General features: G+C 43.1%; 1 protein-coding gene across 4 annotated transcripts in view; it reads left to right on the forward strand.

The window, feature by feature from the left end:
• Nucleotides 1–22,117, forward strand: part of ldlrap1b (low density lipoprotein receptor adaptor protein 1b) — a 51,012-nt gene that overhangs the window by 21,191 nt on the left and 7,704 nt on the right. For 2 of the 4 annotated variants that reach the window (XM_084914190.1, XM_084914188.1), the window contains exons 2-8: nucleotides 472–614; nucleotides 2,011–2,123; nucleotides 5,862–5,976; nucleotides 7,495–7,567; nucleotides 14,558–14,653; nucleotides 18,552–18,685; nucleotides 19,039–19,073. In XM_084914190.1, the coding sequence (XP_084770316.1) occupies nucleotides 472–614; nucleotides 2,011–2,123; nucleotides 5,862–5,976; nucleotides 7,495–7,567; nucleotides 14,558–14,653; nucleotides 18,552–18,685; nucleotides 19,039–19,073 (709 nt within the window). The remainder of the gene's footprint in view (nucleotides 1–471; nucleotides 615–2,010; nucleotides 2,124–5,861; nucleotides 5,977–7,494; nucleotides 7,568–14,557; nucleotides 14,654–18,551; nucleotides 18,686–19,038; nucleotides 19,074–22,117) is intronic. The other 2 variants (XM_084914191.1, XM_084914189.1) reach the window with 1 other exon arrangement.

Here is a 22,117-nt window from a genome sequence, read left to right on the forward strand (position 1 = left end):
TATGACTAGCCGCCTATACCACATGGTGGTAACGCCACTGAAAGTTTGCCCAAAGTGTTTTTTTAAATCAGGAAACAGCTCTAACATGGAGGGCACCAGTGCTTGTTTCTGTTCCTCTACAACATAGACATGAAATTGTGCAGTTTTGCTGCTGAGTAAATTGCCCTTGAGGGCCCTTAAATCAAAAACTATTCTTAGTGTTAAGATTTTGTTTATTAGTAAACAAATCAGTTGATCCGTGAGGGTCAGGTTGAAGGCCTTGCTTTTCCTGTTACTCACCCAAGTTGAGCTCACGGTCCTTAATGTAGCAAGTGTAATATACTCCATACAAGAGCATAATCTTACCATTGTGAAAGGAGGGTGCACAGACCCATGATAAGGACACGTTCTGCCAGCCTGCAAGCAGTGCTGACATGTCTGATTTTCAGCCTGCCGTGCCGAAGTGTCACTGGTGTGTGTCTCATGTTGCAGAGCTGCCGGAGAACTGGACGGACACGAGAGAGACCCTACTGGAGGGGATGACGTTCCAGCTTAAGTATCTGGGGGTCACGATGGTCGAGCAGCCCAAAGGAGAGGAGCTCTCAGCAGCAGCTGTCAAGAGGATAGTGGCAACGGTGAGACACACACACACACACACACACACACACACACGAGTAGTTTAAAATCTCTTTTTAATGTTCAGCCAATGGTTCCAAGAAAATGAGTTTCTCTCGAGCATACGTGGCGTTTTCTTCATCATCACCTCTGCCGCTTAAATATTTTAGTCATTCAGAAGCGTGCTCCATTATGACCTGACCTCGCCGACACCTCGGTGAAAAGTGACTGGTTGGCTGCTTCCCTAAGGCCCAGGTTGACATTTAGAGGAGGATGCAATTAGTATGTGGACACTGTGTGACTCAGTCAGCTTTATCATGGTGGAGAGCTTAATGTTATTGGATCTGGCAGCTCAGTGGATAATGAAGTTAGCGGTGGCAGAATAGTGGGACATGGTGAATGAAGTCAGACGCTCTGATTGGGTCTAATCTGCTGCCTGCCTTTAATGGCCCCCCTGCAGAGGATGCTTACTCCTGAATGGGAATTGAGCGATTTTAAGCAATAGACTTGATAAAGTAAATAATCTTTATCGCACAGGTTTGTGTGACAGTGCTTTTGTCTAACGATAGACGCCACATAGATTGTATACGATACCCTGAATTATTTGCTCTCACATAGGCGCTCTAACCACGAGAGGTGCTCATATTAAACATGGCTGAAGTATTATATGATGGGCCTTTGTACAAGTAATCCTGAGAGCCACAAGTTCAGGCTTTAGACTCTTCTAAGCGCACAGTTTCAGGTGCTTTTTCTAAACTTGATGATGTCCCTGAGATGGACACAGAAGCTCCGCCCACCTGCCATTCAAACCTTGTGTGTGCAATGGGCAGCCAATTAGAAGCAAGTATGTTTAAAGGTGGAAGAGCTAAAATAGCTTGTTTCCAACAGACCGCGCATCAAGCCTTGGTAAATGATAAAGAAGGATTGTTTTGAGCAGCGCATCACGCGAAGCTACTTTGATAAAACCAGGAATGAAAATATGGAGCTGGAAATGAACTCCGTGCCCAGGTAGGCCCAGTTAGGCCCAGGTTAAAATGATCTTCACATTACTACACTAAAGTGAAACGGAGGGAAGGTTTAAAGCATTTCTACATCTCAACCTCAGAGTAATTTTAAACTTGAGGATATAAAACACATTTTTTCTTTTTAGCTAAAATATTCTTTATGTGAATAAAACTGCTACGAGAGATAGAAGTTATCATTTAATAGGTTGGTTGTTCCAGCCCACTGGGTCTAACATTCCACTTTAATGTTTTATGTAGTTTTTATTTTTAACCATGCTGAATGAAGATTAGCACCTGAGGTTTTAGCCTCTTTTTCCTTCTGTTAGCTAACTCTCTCTCCCTCTTTTTGTTTCTGTGGCCTCCACCCTTTCTCTTTCCACCCTTTCCTCTCTCTACATGTTCCTTTCTCCAGGCCAAAGCCAGTGGAAAAAAGCTCCAGAAAGTCTCGTTAACGGTCTCCCCTCGTGGAATCATCCTGCGTGACAGTGCCTCAAACCAGCTGATAGAAAACGTCTCCATATACAGGTCAGTCTGCCTCTTTCACCTCCTCAGGCAAACATTGTGTGCCGCTGACCTGACCAGGTTGTCTGGATTTGTAAAATAGTTTCACCCTAAGCTTCTCTTTATCATTCACAATAAAGCAAAAGTTGTTATCCACCTCTTGCTGTCATTTATCACTGGATAGATGTGAGTGTTAGGAGGTGTGGCGCTCCCAAGGCGGTGGGAGAGGCAGGGAGGGTAGGAGTCTATCAGCGCTGTTTCTAATCAGTCTCAGTGCTCTCGGGAGCTGTGTGTCTGAGCTTTTACCTCAGATGTGTCTTACACACACTTGTCTTAAAAGCTCACTTGCCTGCCAGAGCTTGCATATAAAAGTTGCCTCGCCTCTGCTGGCCCCGAGCTGGATTCACTTTTCTCAAATTCCACTTATATGAGTTGACAATTCAAGGAGAGATGGGACTTTCCAGCGTTTTTCCCAGCATGAATGTGGGCTGTGTACACTAATTTCTTTTCAAAGCTGGCAGATTGAGGACAACATTTAAATTATTGACCGTTTTCTCAAGGTATCATGGAGCCATTTGATGGACAAGTCGTGTTTCTGCCTGTATTTGAGAGGAAAGTCTCCCCACCTGCTCAATTTTGCATCGCTTATCACTGAACAACTGTCGCCTAGCTGTGCAAGATGGATCTAATTTTCCAGCATGCACCATTTATCTATATTAAAATTCTCATCTCTCCATCTCCAGGCTGTTTTTCTTTTTCTTTTTTTGGGGGGGACTAAACTTGGCTAACATTTTCACTGTTGTGCAAAGGGAGGGTGAGGCAGAATGACAGATGTCACAGGGTTGGGTGGAGATAAAACTCAGCTGATTAATTCTGTTGCTGGAAGCTGTAAGTGTATCCAAACACATTAAGATCAATTCTTCATTTGCTCTGTAAGAATTTCTTTTATTTGCATCATTTTTTTGTGAGGAATGTTTTTTTTTTTTTTTAACCAAGGACATTCTGGAGGAAGTGAGCGAAATGGGCTTCAGAAAATTATGCAGGGATCTACAGTTTTAGCCCCGAGCTCCATATTTGTTCAAATTAAAATGATGCAGGAAGAGCTGACAGCACGTCCTGTTATCACTGGATTAACTGGATACTGAAGAAAACCTGAAAGTTGTGATTTCTGAGCCGATTTTCAGCAATTTATACACTGTGGGATTTGGGGAGATGCAGGAGTAGACACTCCTATTCCCATGGGCTATGTGGGTGTTGTTAAAGCTGGTGATAGGAGAGCCAAATAACAGGGTGGAGCTAGAACAGCTAACTTCTTTTGTTTCATATATTTCTCTCGCTATTTAACTAATAGACTCAATATAAAACAGAGCTTCCAGGTCTGAAAAGTGAAATCAGGCCCAAAAATGCAGCATAAACCTTTATGTCCACAAAACAACCCTCCTTACTCCATTAAAGCTAGTTTAAGTAGCCGGGATTCGACCTCCAAGGCATCTGCCTTCAACTGCCACAAAGCACTTCACATCTGCAGCTCCGCCCACAGGTGGTGTGCTACAGGAAAATGAGCTCATGTGGCTCGAGCCTGGAGGTTGAGGTGTCTCTGGTGCAGGCCAGGTTTCTGGACCTACTAGTTGTCGTCTCTATAGCTTGCTCGTGAGTCAGGCTTGGTGCTGCTCTTCGCTCACGACTGACTTGCTATAGCTTCTGGGATCTCTCGGGCACCCAAATCCCTCCACCACCAGGTCCATGGAGTGGTTGCTACGGTTTTGTTTTAAAAGGACCTAAGACAAGTCATGGGCACGTCCCAGCTCCAGCTGTAACTGCAGTATCCGGGTGGATGAGTTCAACCTTATTTGAGATGTTATGAAGAGGCCATAAAGAAGTTTGGTTGCAGGCTGTAAGCGATCTTACTTGTTAAAATGTCCACGTGAACTCAAGTGGATATCAGAGGAAGCTGACACGTCCGCGTTGGCGTCATTGTTCAGCACCAACCCTCTACTTTTGCTGTAGATCTCCAGGAAAATGCTGCGTTAATTATGAACTTGCTTAGTTTATAGTAATTAAAAAGCTGTACCGGGCGAGTCCAGCTGTGACCTCAGCATAGAGCTCAGACGTAAAGCAGCTGGCTGTATCTGCTCGCCAGACATCTGCTAAGAAGATGAACGGCCAATAAAACAAACAGATTTGCCTGACACCCAATTTTCCCCGACGCCCTCCCGCCTAAACATTTGCCCGTAAATCTCGGTTGTGTTCCTCAGATCACAGCTGTGATTCTTCACCCCTCCAAACTTTTCTATGTCTCAGTCATTGGTTAGCAGACTGTGTGACTATCGCACAGTGAAGATGATGCGCGAAGGAGAAAGGAAGGACAGATGGCAGAAATTCATTATATCCTTCTTCCATCATCTCGGGTATCCCCTCCCCGAATGGCCGTCGCGCTCGAGTCTTTGGCGTTAGAGTGATGGCATCATGATCAAATAGTGGAGCAAAGCTATTATGGCTTAATTTGAAAGCGTACTCTGCACCTGAGACTGACAGAGCGACGCAGACGATTTGCACATCAAGATGACCTTCTGCGTGTGCACGTTTTCCCCATGGTCTACACAGAGTCCAGGCCGCAGCGAATTTAACATATTTCACAAAGCCATGCAATTTTACCAGCATACAGTGAAATTAAAGCTCCTCCAGTTACATTAAGGCAGGGTGAAATTTTGTGCTTCCAAATCTGCTCCAGTGTTTCCAGAATTTCTGATTTATTTATTTATTTATTTTTGCTGTAAGATTTTGTGTCCCTTTTACGCTCTTAATAATTTTTGGAGGGGAACATGCAGCTGTAGTTTCTTGAGCTCCTGGCTTGTACTTCTGTGATTGAGGCTCATCTGTGAGCTCAGAGTTTTAGGATTCTTGAACCTTCAGTTTTAGCTCAGGGGTGATATGTTAGGTCCAAACTATGTTAGAGAAATTATTAGCATGACGGCTCTTTGTCAAAAGAAAATTAGAAAATTATTTGAACACAGAAGGAATCATGGCTCCAAAAGCGCCCCGGGTAAAAAAAAGAGAGGTTATAAGATTGATGGCTGCTCCTTCAATCACACGGTGATATGAGACTTGAAAGTTTTCTCTGGTGAATGATCAGAAATCCCATCAAACATACAGGGTACCAGCAGGGTTAAATGACACCTGTTTGAACAAAGCTGAGGTTTTGACTTTAGATTGTGATGCTTGCAGTGGGAGTTAAATTCATCCGATTCAGACCTATAAAAATCCATGTAGATATCTCCTGTATTTATGAAGTTATGATGGCTCAAAAGTGCTGAAATTATACAGCATAAATTTCAACACGGATGTACTTTGAGGGCTTACAAGATGGGAAAATATTCATGGTAAATTTTGCGTGGCATCATTAAACATACTGGAGTTATTGTACCAGAAAGCAGCTGATTGTTTTCCAGATTAAACTGTTTTTTATATGGAATGCCCCCACTATGATTTATGGGTTGACACTGTGGGTGTGTGTAGTAACAGAAACCAAACAGCCCAGATGTCCACTGGACACGTTCCCTTTCAGACTTATGACTTTGTCCAGCTGTGTACCTGCACACAGCTGGTGTGTGTGTGTGTGTGTGTGTGTGTGTGTGTGTGATCACGTGTGCAGTTTTAAGTTAGATTTCTGGAATAGCTTAAGGGCTTAGAGCAGATAAAGTTTCATTTAATCCCAGATGAGTCTTAAATTAAAGGCTTTCTGAATGTGTGTGTTTGTTTCAGAATATCATATTGCACTGCGGACAAAATGCACGACAAAGTGTTTGCCTACATCGTCCAGAGTCAGCACAACGAGACCCTCGAGTGTCACGCCTTCCTCTGCGCTAAGAGGAAAATGGTGAGTAAGTTGATATTTTTCAAACACCACCTGCTGAGTGAAGAGTCGACGTGGTCGCTGACTTCAAGCTTGTCGACTGTCGCTGGGCAACAGGACGTCTGAGTCCTGTTCTTTGAGCCCCAAAACAGTCCAGAGTCAGCTTCAATAAAATGATCGGTGTCTGTTTGCTCAGGTCTTGCCCACAGGGTTTAACAGCACTGCAATAAATAAATGCCAGCAACTGAGCTACAGTTAGGCTAATATACACACATTAGCATAATGAAGACGTCGTTCATGTTGATGGCACCATCATACGGCAGGAAGAAGATGCAAAAAATAAACCAAACCTCAGAAAAGACAGGATTGGAGATGATCCACAGGTTAGCCATCAATATGTTACTGTGTGGTTTGGATCGCTCGCCCAGGAAAAAAGCCTGATCTATAACTTAATGTCCACACTATAATTAAAACAACTTTTGGGGTGGATAAAGGAAGGACAAAGCTCCCCATCACTGTAAAAAAGGCGAAAACCTTATTCAGCGGGGTCGTTGTGCTAATCTGCTCGACAATAATGACATAAGAGGAGGTTTAATAAAAGGTTAATCTGTCATAGCAATTAGTTTTTATAATGAAGGTTTCTTTCTTTTCCCCGGCACACACAAAAAATAACAGAATCAGCCTCCAGTTTACACAAGTGTAGGTGACTTACATGCACTTACTTTCTGTATGAAACACTTCCTGTCTTTTCCTTTATTTTAAAGGTAAATTGAACATTTTGGCAAATGTGTTTTTTGGTCTGTTAAAAAACAAGCACTGTTGTAAAATGATAAAATGTAACCACCAGTACCACTGCTGCTCAGACGAAAGCTTACCCAGCTGGGATACAGGAAATGACATGATAGGGTTATAAATGTAATAATGTGATAAATGTAATGTAATCCCTGAGTGAAGGAACTGGCATTAAAGAGGCAGATTTCTCATAATGCAAAGAAATCTACTGCGAAACGTTTTCTATGAATAAATGCAATGTGAGCTAAGGACACACTGCAGCTTCAGAGCCTTAATAAAATTTTGTATTCAGGTAAAACATGCAGCTTCTGCACCTGGCCACACACGAAGAATAGTTTATTCAGAGACCTGAGAGTCACAGCGCTGACACTTTACTTGTATTTATGCAAATGTGTAAATATTAAGTCGTGGGAGCATGAAAGGTGAGCAGGTTGTCATCCCTCTCTCGGCTTTCTCACCATCCCTGGAGTTTTGCCGAAAGAGCCGCTCCCTCCTCTTCCTTCCCTTCACTAATTTCATTGTGGTCAAAAGGCCACGTATCCTCCCAGTTGCATAAACAACTCGTCGTGTTGTCCGCGAGTTTCTCTTCCCTCTCTCAGAGTATCTGTGAAGAAAATCCTTCTTATGTCGATGGTCGTTTCCTGTTTGTGTCACGGCCATACCTTCCCTTCCTTCCTGTAATGCATGAGATGCGTATCGTGTATTATTCATCCCTCATTCCTGTCTCTGTCTCTTCCTCCGTCCCAACAGGCCCAGGCGGTAACTCTAACGGTGGCTCAGGCGTTCAAAGTGGCGTTTGAATTCTGGCAGGCTGCCAAAGAAGGTACGCATGGTCGCTCTTCATCACCACAGAAAATTTCCTCTCTTTCTTCTGCTCTTGGCTTTTACACCCTCCAGAGAGGTCACGTGAAATACTGGAGATCTGCTTGGCTTTCCCTGTGATCTCTCTCACTCACAGAGTGATGTCCTCGTCGATTCCCTGCACAGTGGTGAAATCACCAGCCAAAGGCACCTGGTTCAGTTTATTAAAGGCAACTTAGTCATGGTTAGAGACTCTCACAGTTAAAGGTATCAGTGTGAGGAGGGGTGGACTGGAGGATTAGCCTGGGGCAGAGGTGGGGTGACTAGAATAGATCTTCTCTGTTCCCTTTACAGCAAAATAAAGACTCAGATGTGTGGGAAGTGGGATTTTTCTCATGTAGTTTATTATATGGAGGAACAAAAGTGCCAAACTGAGACATAACTCAAATGTGGAAGCTGTTAAATGCACCAATGTTTGTTTTTTTACTTTGGATTTACATTACATTGCAGTCAATTTTCCATATATTTTCTCTGTAAATGCATTTACTTCACTTCCATGTGCATTTCTGCTTTACTATGCAAAAAGGCTAGTCGCTGGATTAACTGTTGGGCTCTTTGTTCATGCAAAGTTGACCCCATGACACACTTTGCATAGCAGAGCATGAAGTCATACAGTTAGGTCAATGAGTGTTCGGACAGAGATGCAAATCTTGCATCTGCATACAACCACAGTGGAGTTTAAATCAAAAATCCAGACTTTCAGCTTTAATTCAAGAGGTTTAATAAAAGCATTGCACTGTTTAAAAATTACAACCATTTTTATTCACAGAGGTTAAAAGTTAATTGGACAGGTGACAGATGTTTCATGACAAAGTAGAGAAAAGCTGAGTTGATTCCAAGCACTCGTTTTTAGTAGTTGTAATCAGGTAGTTTTGAAAAAATAGTAAATGCACCGAACAGCTCAAGGAAGACAAGTGCATGAAAACAGAGTTGCACAACAACTGCACAGCATCTAACCAAGTCAACACCCTCGAAGAGGAAAGCACATCATTGTCAAAGTCTACATTCAGGAAATGCCTTCGTGAATGTAAATGCAGAGGGGCTCAAGGGAGGAAACGCAGCATTTGGTGATGCATACGAGTTCTAGATTTCAGTAAGTCATTGAGTTCAAACGTGTTTCCTTTTTAAAACTATGTCCAGTTAATTTTGAGCCCTAAAAAAAATCCCTAATTCTAAACAGTTCATTGCATGTTTTTGTTAAACCTCTTGAATCAAAGCTGAAAGTCTGCACTTCATCCACATCTGGACCATCTGATTTAAAATCCACTGTGGTGGAGAACAGAGGCAATATTACAAAAGTTAAATCAGAATCAGAATCAGAATACTTTATTAATCACGAAGGAAATTAGGGTTACAGGAACCTTCTGACCAACTTTACACAAACATCACATTGGGGAGATATGTCAGAAAGGTAGGCTGATAGGAAAAAAAACAACGAAAATACATAACATGAGGTAAGAGGAGGAGAAAAAAAACTCCACTCAGACTGAGCTCCTAGTTTGATAACAGAAAAATCACCTCAGCACAAAAAGCACATGACTATCAATATACCAGAGAAACACAAGACAAGCAACAGGGGCGGGTAAAGGGTAAGAGAATGCTTAAATATTTATGGACCTGACTCTGAATGTAAAAAATAAAAATAAAAAAAGATTGAGCTTGGGAAGATGGCAGTGGGGAAAAGTACACAAACAGTACACATTTAATACAGAAATAAATATATAAACCTTTAGGTATTAATAAAACCATCCATCAATTTTCTAAGCTGCCTGCGACTCTCCATCAACAAACCTGCCATCAAAGCTGAGAAATTCCACCAAAACTAATTAAGAAAATAGAAATTTAGCTGGAAGCTAACAAAGTATATTTATATTTTTGTTGAGTTGTGTTGAGCCTCTCTAAAACCCAGTTGAACAGTAGGTGTGAGGGTCAAAGGAACCGTGGAGGTGGCAGCCAATCAGAGAGCTGTATGAGGCCGGTGTTTCTGCAGCTTAGCAGAAACATGCATGTAATTTTCTGCACGTATGACTCCAGAGTAAATGAGCAATTCTTGCCACATAATATCAGTTTCTGCATCGGCGCCCCCTCAACCATTTTCTCTAATCTTTACGTTTGTATCGCCCTGTGAGTGCTCTTTGAATTTTGTGATTATCCTTTGTCGTCTTGTCTTACACCTGCCTTCCCCGTGCATGCACCGTTTAGTTGTTTTCTATTCCCTCTCCATCCAAATCCATCGCTTCTTCTGTTTTTGGTTTTTTTCCAAAGGAGTGGAGAAGAGCGACTGAGGGGGATGGGGATGAGGAGAAGAGAGGGGCAAGAAAGCATGAAAGGCAGGGTAGGGAGGGGTGTTTGGATGGCGAGTGTGTGAGAGAGAAAGGAAAATGATTGTGTGTGTGTGTGTGTGTGTGTGTGTGTGTGTGTGTGTGTGTGTGCGCGTGTGTCTCGGCGGGAGCTCAGCCTCCTGACAGATTCAGTGTCAGTGTCATTGATCCCGTCTCAAGCGACGGCGTGCTTATTTATTCAGTCCTTTCGAGACGCACGCTTGCTCTGTTTGAAAATCCAGCCGCCTCTTTCTTTCCTGCAACATTTCCACAGCTTCCTCTGCTCTTACTGTGGAGATTCCACTGTGGCCACATTTCCATTTTGACGAGGGATTATTTTATTTTCCCCCCATCAAAATCAAGGCCACGGACTCCTCGCCTCACGCCTCTTCGTTTGTCTTTTTTTGTATTTCTGAGTCGAATATTAAAGAGTACAATTTAGTACAACCTCACTCGCCCCATCCTTCTCCTTCACTCGCTCTACACTTTTCACCTTGAATTTTTAATGTGGGCGAAGTCGCTTAATTGAACGAGTTGTTATCTGTTCTGTGGGGTTATGGAGGGGAATATATATATTTTTTTTATAAAGAAGCCGTGGTGCTCTCTTGTGACAGGGAAGAAGAAAGAGAGATGGGGAGAAGGAAAAAAAAATCCTTTGGAGTCTGTTTTCATTAAAGTTGCAAGACCCCGGGGACGAGGGCAGGAAGGGAGATATCCACCGCATGTCTGTGTGGTTTGCTTGTTTCTTACAAGCTCTCCACCACCACCACCACCCACCGTGGTTCTGCACATTCCTGACCCACATTCCTCTGTATATTACAGATCCCATCTCTGCTCATAAATCTGCCTTCATAGAATATTCACTGCAAACACTACAGCAAGCTTTGAACTGCCGTATCTGTGAGTTGGCTCCATGTTTAGCAGCCGACTGAAAAGTGCACACGTGAGGATCTGCAGGAGAGAAAAAAACGGGTGCCCTGGGAAATTTTTCTAAGGCTGCCATTACCAAGCGACCCGGGCTCATGGGAAATGTTATTTTCACTGCACCAATAATGACGGTGCGTATAAGAAAGTTGTGGTTAGAAAAGCAGAAAGCGACATTTCATCTCAAGCAGTGAGGCGGGCTTTTGAATAAAGCTCTATAATCTATTTTTAAGACGAGCTGTAGAACTTTATTCATGCTGAAAGTTTGGGAATTCATGATTTATAACAACCAAAACATTAAACACAGCCTATAAACAAAGTGGAATAACTCAATAAAATAAAACATACGGATATAAAATGGCTCAAGTTTAAAAGGGCAGAAAAATTATTAAAAAATAAACAAGCTTGTATATAGAAATGTAAAAATACTGTATAACAACATGAAAAAGACCAAGTAAATCCTCTTATTAATGAACTTTATTCTCTTTTTTTGCATTTTTAAAACTTCAAAGCTGCAGTTGTTTTTGGTAAATTTCACAACGTGATAATTTTATTTGTTTTTTTCTGACCAATTTAATCAAATTGGACTGAACTAAAAATTTTTATCGAGGCTTATGGATGTTTTGCCGACCCACAAAAATGATGGAATCGATAAACCTCGAGGATTCTCCTTCAGCTTCCTTTTTTTTTTTTTTTGGAAACTGTAGCAAATGCACAAATCACAGATATGACACACAATATAATTCTTTAACAAGCGGCTGTTTTTATGAAACGCATCAAAGCTGCAAGACAGAAAACTCAACGCAGTCTGGCCCGAAAACAGAAAATCCACAAAATAAATGAAAGGGGGCGTCAGTGTTTTTGGCAGAGAAACTCAACAAAAACCAGGACAGACACTTAAATGGAAGAAAACCAGATTACAGTGGGCTGAAGAGAAGTGGTCATGGGCTGCGGGGTCAATCACGAATCTGTGAAAAGAAAATGCACACCTTTCCTCATGTATGACATGAATACACATGTAAGGTAAAAGAGCAGGAGAGACTGTGAACTGAAACTTTGGATAGAATTTCTTAACAAGTGGCAAAAAAAATATTTTGGCTTTCTTAACTTAATCAATCGCTGTGATTGGCCCCAAATAAACGGAGGTGTGAAAATCAGGTAGAGTGATGCTAGCGCTCGTGTAACGACACTGGGCTCGTTGAAAGATTTCTCAAACTGCACACGAGTACTTTCCGTGCAGTGTTTCACATGTAGTTGTGTAATTCTGATGATTCATGCTGAAACAGCAAGTTTTAAAATATTTTAACACAATTCAAAAACACTTGTGAAACTCAAAGTGTGTGAGAGTCCTTAAAAAAAGGACTGAGTGAGATCAGTTTGAGCTTGTAGCTGCGTGTACGGTTCTGTAATGTGATGTTGTGGAAAGAGGTTTCTGTGAGCCGCTGTGCTTTGCTCGGGTTGGTGGATCCTCTCTTGTTCCTCCACATATAGGCCATAGGAGTGAACAAAGGATGCAGCTCAAAGGCGTATCAGTGGAAGCGAGAGATTTCATGTTGCTCATTAAATAGCATGCCAGAGAGGAGTTGCAACATGCGCTTGTGCAAGCTGCAGCAGCGCCCTCATAGAACTGGTGAAATATGTGGTCGTATGTGACACAGCTCAGGCAGATTACCGATTAATTACCGTCTGATGTCTGTAAATATTTATATGGCTTGTGTTGTTGTTGTTATGTGTAAAACCACGGTTTGCCACAAAGTGTGATATCTGTACCACTACTGTTGCACAGCAGTACCTTCAGAGTCCCTCTAGAAGCGAGTTCTGCCACTCTGCAGCCATGTTTCCGTTTGCAAATGCAGAAATGTGCTCGTCAAACAGCTACTAACATGTTTCCTGCTTTGACTGTTGATTGGCTCTTCTGGGGCTGCAGGACAACCATCATCTCCAGTCCCCCCGCATAGATCATCGACCAGGATTTATTTAGTCGCGTCTCTGTTCCTTTTATAATGTTTCAGGTCAAACTCTGTGTCCAGTACAGCTCTGTAAGCCTAATAAATTACTTGAAAGTCCTCGATTCTATTCAGGAGCTATCCTGGAGCTGATCAGATCCACTCGTGTCCACATTAAAAGCCCCGCAGAAGTTTTCTGTTTCAAGCTGTACAGAGCACGTGAGGAGGGCAGGAAATTAAACACTAAAAGATCCTGTGCTGCTGAAACGCTTCTGGTGTGACTTAAAGCCGTGCAAAGAGTGGGACAAAGATGTGTCTGAGACATGGCGTCACAGACATGCACCCAGGGTTTGCCAAAAGGAAGTGTTTTCTGTCCTCAGTTAACTCTGCATGCAGTTTGAAGTTGTGGCTCTGACATGTGTGAATAATACAGGCCCTGAAACTGCTCTGCTGGACTGAGATTAACAGAAATGTTGTGCAGGAAGTCGCAGGGAGCTGTTGCTCTGCATGGAGAAACTTTTCAGTGGAACACAGACCCAGGCGCTCCCTGTTTAAAGGCTACGGTTACAAACCCTGCTGTAGCTGCCAGATGATTTGAGTAATAGTCTTAACATGTTCAAAGATTTCTCTCCTTTTCTTTGGAGGGGGGGGGTTGTTTGCCTTTATTTGACATTACAAAAAATGTCAAATAACGTACAGCAGCAGAAGTTTTGAAAAGATTCATTAATTAAGCTTTGAATGAAATCTTTCAAGCTTTTTTTTTTGATGATCATTGCTTATAGGCAATGGAAATCACAAATCTAGTGTCTCAGATTCTGAGAAGATCAACCAAACATGATTTTCAACACTGAAATATCAAACGTCTGAAAAATATGCTCATTTATACGCTCTGTTGAATGTTGTTGCTCCTCGAGGTTTCTCATAGATTCTCTGTGGGGCTCAGGTCAGACAAGTTGGTACTACTGCAAATTTCCTCTACTGATGGGAAAAGAAATCTGCATCTCCAGAGAGCTTGTCTGCAGACGGAAGCGTGACGCTTTCTAAAACCTCCTGGGTCACGCTGTGTTGACTTTGGCTTCTGAGCCTCATCCTCCAGACTGCAGGACCTCAGTTTCCAAACTGCATCTTTTATCTGAAAAGAGGATTTTGAGCCACGGAGAAACCATCATGTTTATTTTTTTTAAACCAAACACTTCTGATGTAATGTCTGGTTTAGGATTGGTGATGTTGGGAATGATGTGGTTGTAGCCTCCGTCCTGAAAACAACTGTGTGTTGTTGCTCTTGATGCTGTGACGCCAGCCTGAGTCTGCTTGTGTGATGCTCTCCAAATTTCTTCAACTGTTCTTTACAACCATTTAAAGTCTGCGGTCGTCTCTGTTGTTTGTGCACCTTTTCCTGTTGCGCTTGACGCTTAATATTCTTCGATACAGCTTTCAAGCTCTTCAGCAGTGACCTTCTGTGTCTTACTGTCCTCGTGGAGCATGTCGATAATCATCAAAATTGAAGCAAAAGACGCCCTGGGATATTTCACTTTGCACATAATGAATATAGAATTTGTGAACATCTTAAACTGAATGTATGCTTGTTGAGTGAAACTTTTAACCACATCTGAGCTGCTTGAAGGCAAACTGTTCTTTGCAGCACAACCACTCTGGCCCTGTGGTTAGAACTTCCTGAATCACAGATTGTCCTCACTGACTGCACTGTTTTCATTTTCTTTCTTTTCCTTTTTTGTTGTCCTGCTCTGTGTTTCTGTTCAGAGAAAGAGAAACGAGTAAAGTCGAGCTCAGATGGGGAAGGAGCCAGCAGCTCTCAGTCGGACAGCTCGGCCAGCCAAGGCAGCCTGAAGGGAGGAGGTGAGTCACGTCGCCCATCATCACATCTTTTTCTCTCTTCCTCTTTCTCTCTGTCTCTCTCTCCGTGTCGCAGCAATCGTAGCCTCAAGGGACGGAAGAGTGTTCAGCCACTTGTCAAAGGTTGTCAAAGGCCTACATGGAGGCTGCAGGTCAGCTGATGACAGTCTGCTTTTCATTGCTTACCATTTCTCACTAACATCACAAAAGTTAACAGTAGGTGACTTTTTAAGGCAGTTACATGCGGTGATAATGGTGCTGCTGATGATCTGGTTAATTTGAACACATAAAAGCCACACTGCAGTCATTGTGGATGCATTAAACTGAATCTTGGTTCAGCGATTCCCCTGACATTTTTATGAAAACAAAGGACTGCTATCATGCTGTTATTCCGCCTGACTCTGGAAGCACAATTACAGCCCTGTTTGTTTAGAAAGCATGAAAGAATTTCACATTTCTGTTGCCCCCATTGTTCGATCAGACCCTAAACATCCGCTGAGCCAGACGACCTGAAGGCATTATTAATCCCATACATGTCCACATCCAGGGAATAAATTACACGAAAAGCATCATGTTGTTTCACGATGCTTTATTTTTGTGCATGTTGTGTTTGCGCATGCCTTTCCCTGTCCCGACCCGATCCTTTCGGTATTTGTTTGGAGTGGCCATTTTTTCCCAGGAAAGTCTTAAAAACATCAGCTTTGTGCTCCTCTGCTCATCCAGCAGGCCTCCCGTCAGAGGAGTGCAGCTCCCTAAATGTGTTCTGATGCTTTATTTGGCTCTGCAGTGCTGCACGTGCAGCGCTTCATAGTCAACATGGGCTTTAAAGATGATCCTCTGTGAGAAGACTCAACAAAGCGGAGATTTTGCAAACAGAGAGGCTTTTTTTGGACTAACATTATCCTACTGACCCTCTGGTGGGTCATTTAGCTGCCAGTGGACTGCGTTTCTGTGAGGCAAATTAGCATAATTTCACAGCAGAGTAAAGCTCGGTGCTCTGGAGTTTTCGCTGCCAGCCCTGAAGCAGTGATCAGGGACAGCAGAGCTCTTACATTTATCTGCTCTTCACTGTGTGGCTGATGCACTAGCAGCGTGTCAGAGACTCTCGGGATCAGTGGCGTTGTCGGAGGTGAGTCAGCTTTATTCGTGACACGCGATACCCTCGACTTTCTCCCAGCGCCAGGCCTGTAAATGCCACGTCCTGCCATAACCTGATTGTTGGGGGGTTTTTGCCTGCAGGAGATGAATCAGCCTCTCAGTCTCTTCCTCTTCACAAGGTTAAAAGTAGAGCTTAGTTTCCTTATAATTTAATCTGATGGAGGAGATGATGATCATTTTCTTGGTTAAAAGTTTCAGCACTCAAGTGTTTATGCATAGTTCTGTGACACGATATGAAGCAGCAAATTAAAAACTTTTTTAGTCTTTATTTAAACGGGAAGTAATACAGCTGTGATTAAGAGATAGGCAGCATTAAACAAGCATGTGCAGTCAGTACATGCTTATTCCAGGGCTTGAAGTATCAAGGTGTAATACAAATTAATCTGGTCCTAAAAGTATGGAACTGAACAATAAAACATGTATTTTAGTCAAACTAAGTTAAAATGCAAGAAGCAGTGTGTGGGAAAAACTCTTACTGCTTCTGTAGGAATTAAGAGGGTAAACAGCAGCCAGGTGCTGCTTGTCAAATGTACTCGATTAATTGATCATCAGCAAGTGTGAGCACATCTATAAAAGGCCGATTGGAAGCTTTCAGGTGTGGGAACGTAATGCCAAGGAGGAAAAGGAGGAAAAACATCAACAGTGGTCTTAAATAAGCAGGTTTTGCTGCCCATCAATCTGCAAAGTGTTAAACTTTCAAACAATTTCAAGTCCATCATTCTGCAGTGAGAACGATTATTCACAAGCGGAGAACATTCAGGAAGCTGCCAATCTTCCCAGGAGTGGATACCACAGCAAAGTCACCCCAAGGTCAAACAATGCAAAAAGACTACGAGCCAACAAAACCCCCAAATCACTCCATCTTAGACTCTGCAGGCCTCAGTTAGCGCTTAAAGTTTAAAGTTCATGACAGCAGTTACAAAGTATAGCTTGTTTGGAAGGATTACTGGGAGAAAGTTTCTTCTCTCTCGTGAACTTTAAAGTATTCCAGAGTCAGATGTGCTTGATCCAAATTGTGTTATGCAATAGGACAGTGATCCCAAACACAGCAGCAAATCTGCAGATTAGCTGAAAAAGAAAAGAATGGAGGTGCTGCAGTGGCCCAGACGAAGTCCAGACCTCAGTCTGACTGCAACGCTGTTCATCGAAGAATAGATGATTTTTTTTGTTGTTGTATCCTGATCTATAAAACCTCAGACGTCAAAAAGACGACTGTCAGTTTAAAATCAAAAGAAGCAAAAAAACTTTTGGTATCATCTTAAATATTTATCCACTTTAAAAAAGTTTGCTTGTTAATCACCTTTCAGGTAATTGATTGATTAATTAGTTCTACCTTGTTTGTTCACAGACCCTGTCTTTCACTATAGTAATAAATAAGCTTTTAAGTGAGCAGCATTAATCATCAGATGAGTCCTTCCCCTCCCCGTGAAGGTCTGTCTCACAGTATTGCCTTTTTCATAACAGCAGATGGTCTGAATGCCTTCTGTTGACACACAGGACAGACTGAATGAAAATCTTATTGCATGCTGACTCAGTTATACGGGACCATTTTCCCTTAAGGAGCATAAAATCTAGTAAAAAGGTCAGCTAAGGACTGAAGAGTATTTATATCCAACCATTAGAAGAGTTACTGTGGTTTTACTGTTCTCAGAGGGTGACATTAGCCTAAAGACTCGACTGAAATTAGTGTTGACACACATTATTGACACGCATTAATCATCAGGCAGGGCCATTACGAGCCAATCCCATTACAGTTCAGCAGTGCCGCCGTAGTCAGGCGTGGGGTTACTGCGTGCTCACTTATCACTAAGTGACGTGCCACATATGGCTGAATTGATGAGATGCATTAGAAGCTTGATAACGAGAAGTGTGGGGGCTGTTCTGCCTGTTTCCAGCTCCATATTTTCATTCTTTGCATGATTCACATTTTAAACTAGCTTTTATTTCATACTGAGCTGCTACACAGGCCCCCAACAAACAAGCTGTTGTGGCCTTTACTTTAAATCAACTGTCTTCTGATTGGTTGCCCCTCAGAAACAGAAAGGGGTGGGGCTTCTGTGCTCACAGAGACTGAGATGACCATGTCTCTATGGCCCAAGAAGCTACTGTCCAAGACTTAGGGTTCCCTTTGTGTCACCTGGGACCAGTTTGGCATGGGAGACCCTAACAGGAGCTCTTGCTCCCAGGATCACAGCAGGAACCAGGAATGCACAAACACCGCCACTATGATAAGGTGGCGATTAGTCAGGTTGTCATGGTTCTGTACGAAAAAAGGTGCAATTCTCACTCTGGATTAGCAGGGAAAGAGTTCAATGATGTTGAGATCTTTGTAACCTCTTCAGATAAGTGGGAGATGGACAGATGGATCGCTCTATGACATCATAACAAACTATTTTTAAGGCTGAGCACGTTGATTTGAAACTTTGACCGCATGTAATCTGTTCAGCATCAGCTGTGTTTAAGTTCCAACCGCCTCCTGTGTTGGACGAGAGTCTCGTCTTTTAATTTGCTTCTGTGCTTTTTAGTTTATTTGGATATGATTGTGTTCATCGCTGCCCATCGTCGACCTTCAGCACAAACTTTTACAGAGATCAATCCAGCCCTCAGCCTCGAACATGAGGAAAATCTCATATGCCCACTTTAGCCACTTGACTTCCTGCTTCTTCGTGTTTGTTGACCATCACAGGTGCCCGTGTGGTTTTTAGGAGTAAATTAATGTTACGAACTTTGTTTTGATTTTCAGAGGTCGCCACGGGGAAACTTTTGGATTTGGCTGAGGGAGCGAATGCGGCGCTGACCCACTCAGGAACAAAGCAGACCCAGTCGGATCCCTTTACGGTGCATAATCACGCAACAGAGAACAACAATACTGTATGGGTAAGACGAGAGAAGGGCTGGTCAGTACGTTTCAGCTGTTTCAGCTTGATAAGACTGCCGTGCTGGAAATGGTGATTAAGCGTCCAAGTGATGTACTGTACCTGTTGTTTTCAAAGGAGTGTATTCTACAGCCGAGCCGCTGCCGTGATGAAGCACACAATAGCCTATTGAACAGAACGGGCCTTATCAAATAACTGGCGAGGGTGTGGGGCTGCAAACAGCATAACTCAACCTCCTGAGAGCATAGAGGAGACTTTGTGCATGTTAATGTATAATAAGTAAGGACTGTTATCACCTCATAAGACAAAAACTCTGAATTTAACCGGTGTGTGTGTGTTTTTTCTGTCTGGCAGGAGTTGGAGGACGGTCTGGACGAGGCTTTCTCAAGGTGAGGAGATGAGTTAATTTGGGTTTTCCCTGAAGCTCAGGCTCTAATGAGCTGCTGTTTTGGGATCAGGAGTCTATAGTTTGGGCTGCACTTGTAGTAAACACTGCCTCTCCCTCCGCTTGACTCACCCCGGCTCAGTTTACAGGCCCTGACTCAGCTGACACCCTCCCTGAGTCATGCTGCCTTTCTAGGCTTTGATTGCCACACACCGATTTCCTACGAGGGGGGGAAAAGAAGACGGATTGCTTGGTATTTATATCCCAAGCCCAATGAAGATGTTGTTATTTGCAGTATAGGAAAGTCTTTTTGCCCTCACAGCTGTTAATCTAACTCTGATATCTTACTAGGTTGGACCACAGGAACATTTACACATGCCGCTTTCAACAGAGCAGACGTCTGAGTGCAAACCGAGCGAGGCTTTTATACTTCAAATAAACCAAAAACTAAATTAAAAAAGTGGATGCAGGAAAAAAATAGTTAACTGCTATAAAAAACAAAAGCTCTTTGGAAGGAATGAAAATGAAAGGATAATTTGTACTTGGAAAACTGACTCGAAACAAAAATGTGGAGAAAGTTTGTTTAGTTTGAGGCTGTTTGTTGAAACTTTGAATGTTTTCATGACTGTACATCAAACTAGGAACTTGAATATGGAAACACGTGAAAACACAGGAAACACGAGGTCTTCAGGTTCAAGGTTGACTGGGAAGTCCGTTGTCTCTGCTTAACTTCTGTCTGTACCATCAACAAACTGGTCAGAGTGGAGCTGCAGGCCGCTGTGACTGATGCTTCAATTTGGGCTCCATCGGCAGGCCTCTCTGATAAGCGGCGGTGGTCTGCTGTCAAGTTTGCACTCTGCAAATGTTTACAGCTTTTCATTTTACTGCCATAAAGACTCGTTCAGCTTTTTACGACTGCGTTTATTTCCTTTGGCTCCGCTTTTCATTCCCTCTTAATTCTGCAGTGGGCCTCACATCCTCTCACTTTTCATTTAGTGGCGGGCGAATGGGCGGCTCAGTCTCTGTAATCAAGCACTACGAGGCCATTTTAGCCCCGTTATCAGATGATTATTTGTCTGCACACACTGTAATTACACCCTAACGCCATTAGTCGCCCTCTCTGTGATTAACGAGGATGCTCCCAGCATCAGCAGAGATGCATCCGCTAACTGGAAGTTCGGATTCCCCGAGGGAAAGGTCGACTTCTTTGTCTGTCAGGAGGAGCTGATTGTGCTGGTTGATGAGGGGTCAGAGCGAGAGAGTGAAAAAATTAGAGGCAATTTATGAGTCTGTGAATGAGGATGTCACTGAGTAATGAAGTTATTTACAGTTTAGCACGAGGAGTGAAATAAGCTCCAGATTAATGGATTGTTTACAGCACAGTAAATGTGACTTTTTAATCACTGTTCTGTCTGATTAAGAAACAGCTTGGTATTATTTCAGATTAAAGAAACAGCAGCAGAGATTAGTGGTCAGAGGGTCTGTAACTCATTATTAGGCGCGAGCAGCACACGCACCATATGTAGCTGCTTTGCACACAGGCACAAATTAAGAGTTTCTTAATGCGTTAAATACACTTGTTTGTGATCCAGGACATTTGAACTGTTTAAGGAAAGTGTTATCGATAAACTTTGCTCTCTAATATTAGTCTCCCTGATGTCGATTAGTCAAAGTATTTTCTGGTAAACATTTTTAATTTAAAAAAAGTACCTTTGAGTTGTTCCCCTTTCTTTACTGTCAGTGAGTTTTAACTTCATGCCAAATCTCAGAGGATAAGTCAAGTTTTTCTGCATTTTAAAGACATTTTGCTGTCTTAAATAAAAGAAACGCATCCGCATGACTCTTTTGGAACCTTACTTTTTTTTTTTTTTTTTTTTTTTTTTTTTGTGTCCCGTTTGGATCTTTAGCCATCAGAATTGTTGTCTTAAGGCCAAGAAAGATGCCAAGCGGATTTATTTTACCAAGTGGATCATCATGGCCTTGCCATATTGGTCCATTTGATTGACCTTTATTATAATTATGTATTTATTTTATTTTCGGTTGCTACAAACGGGACAGACGTGACTGGGGGATAGGACAGGGAGAAAGAATGAAAGAAAGAGAGGGAGAGAAAGAAAACCAAAGGGGAGAAGAGATGGTGAGAAGGGGGGGAAGAAAGGAAAAAACAAACAAACAAACAAACAAAACGCCTGGATCACCTGTATGGAGAAAAAAAACAGAAGAGAAAGCAAACAACAAAGAGCAACATAATAAAAACAGCACCATCACAATAAACTAGCTAGCAGTAGATAACAGTAGATACTAAATAATAAACGATATTGTGCAGCACGCAAGATAGACAGCGCACAATGTGCTTTGAGGCAGCAGCCAAGAAAGGTGTAGTCCGCGTCTGTGAACACCCGTGTGTACACCTGTGTGCATACCTGTGTGGATCAGCATGCTTGTATTCCAAAGGTTTCTCCATGTAACGATCTGCTAGGGAGTGTGGGGAGCCATAGCCCCGTCCACCAGGGTATGAAGCAGGTATGGAGGAGATCCAGGCCCCAGATATCCAGAGGCCCCAGAGTACAAGGACCCGAGGAGGACCACCAAAGGGGGGGGAACCGTGCCACCCTCCTGGGAAGAGCTGAGTATAGCCCCAAACGAGAGGTCACCCCGCAGCTACGGAGCAGAGGCCAGAGGGGGTTGCAGTGGCATGCCCGCGGGCTCCGCCGGCAGCCAGCTGTGCCAGAGAGGACCGAGCTTCAGGCCCAGAGGCCAGAGGCCTGAGGGCATCCCACCCCCCGGAAGGAGCCCAGCCGGGCCACAGGCGCCCGGCCCCGCCAATCGGCCACCAGGAGTGAGCCGGTACATGCATGAGCGCCCAGCCCCAGATGACAAGGACCACCAACACACCAACGTCTAAGGGCATCAGCCACCGGCAGGGAGTGTGGTGAGGGGAGATAGGCCTCCGTACTGGGTACTGAGATGTACCCAGAGAGGTTGAGTCTAAGACCCAACCTGACATATAGACACAGACAAACAGGCACACGCGGACACAGACGTGCA

This window comes from Perissodus microlepis, chromosome 19 (genome assembly GCF_051167445.1).
Source record: "Perissodus microlepis isolate ML-2025 ecotype Zambia chromosome 19, ASM5116744v1, whole genome shotgun sequence".
NCBI lineage: Eukaryota > Metazoa > Chordata > Actinopteri > Cichliformes > Cichlidae > Perissodus > Perissodus microlepis.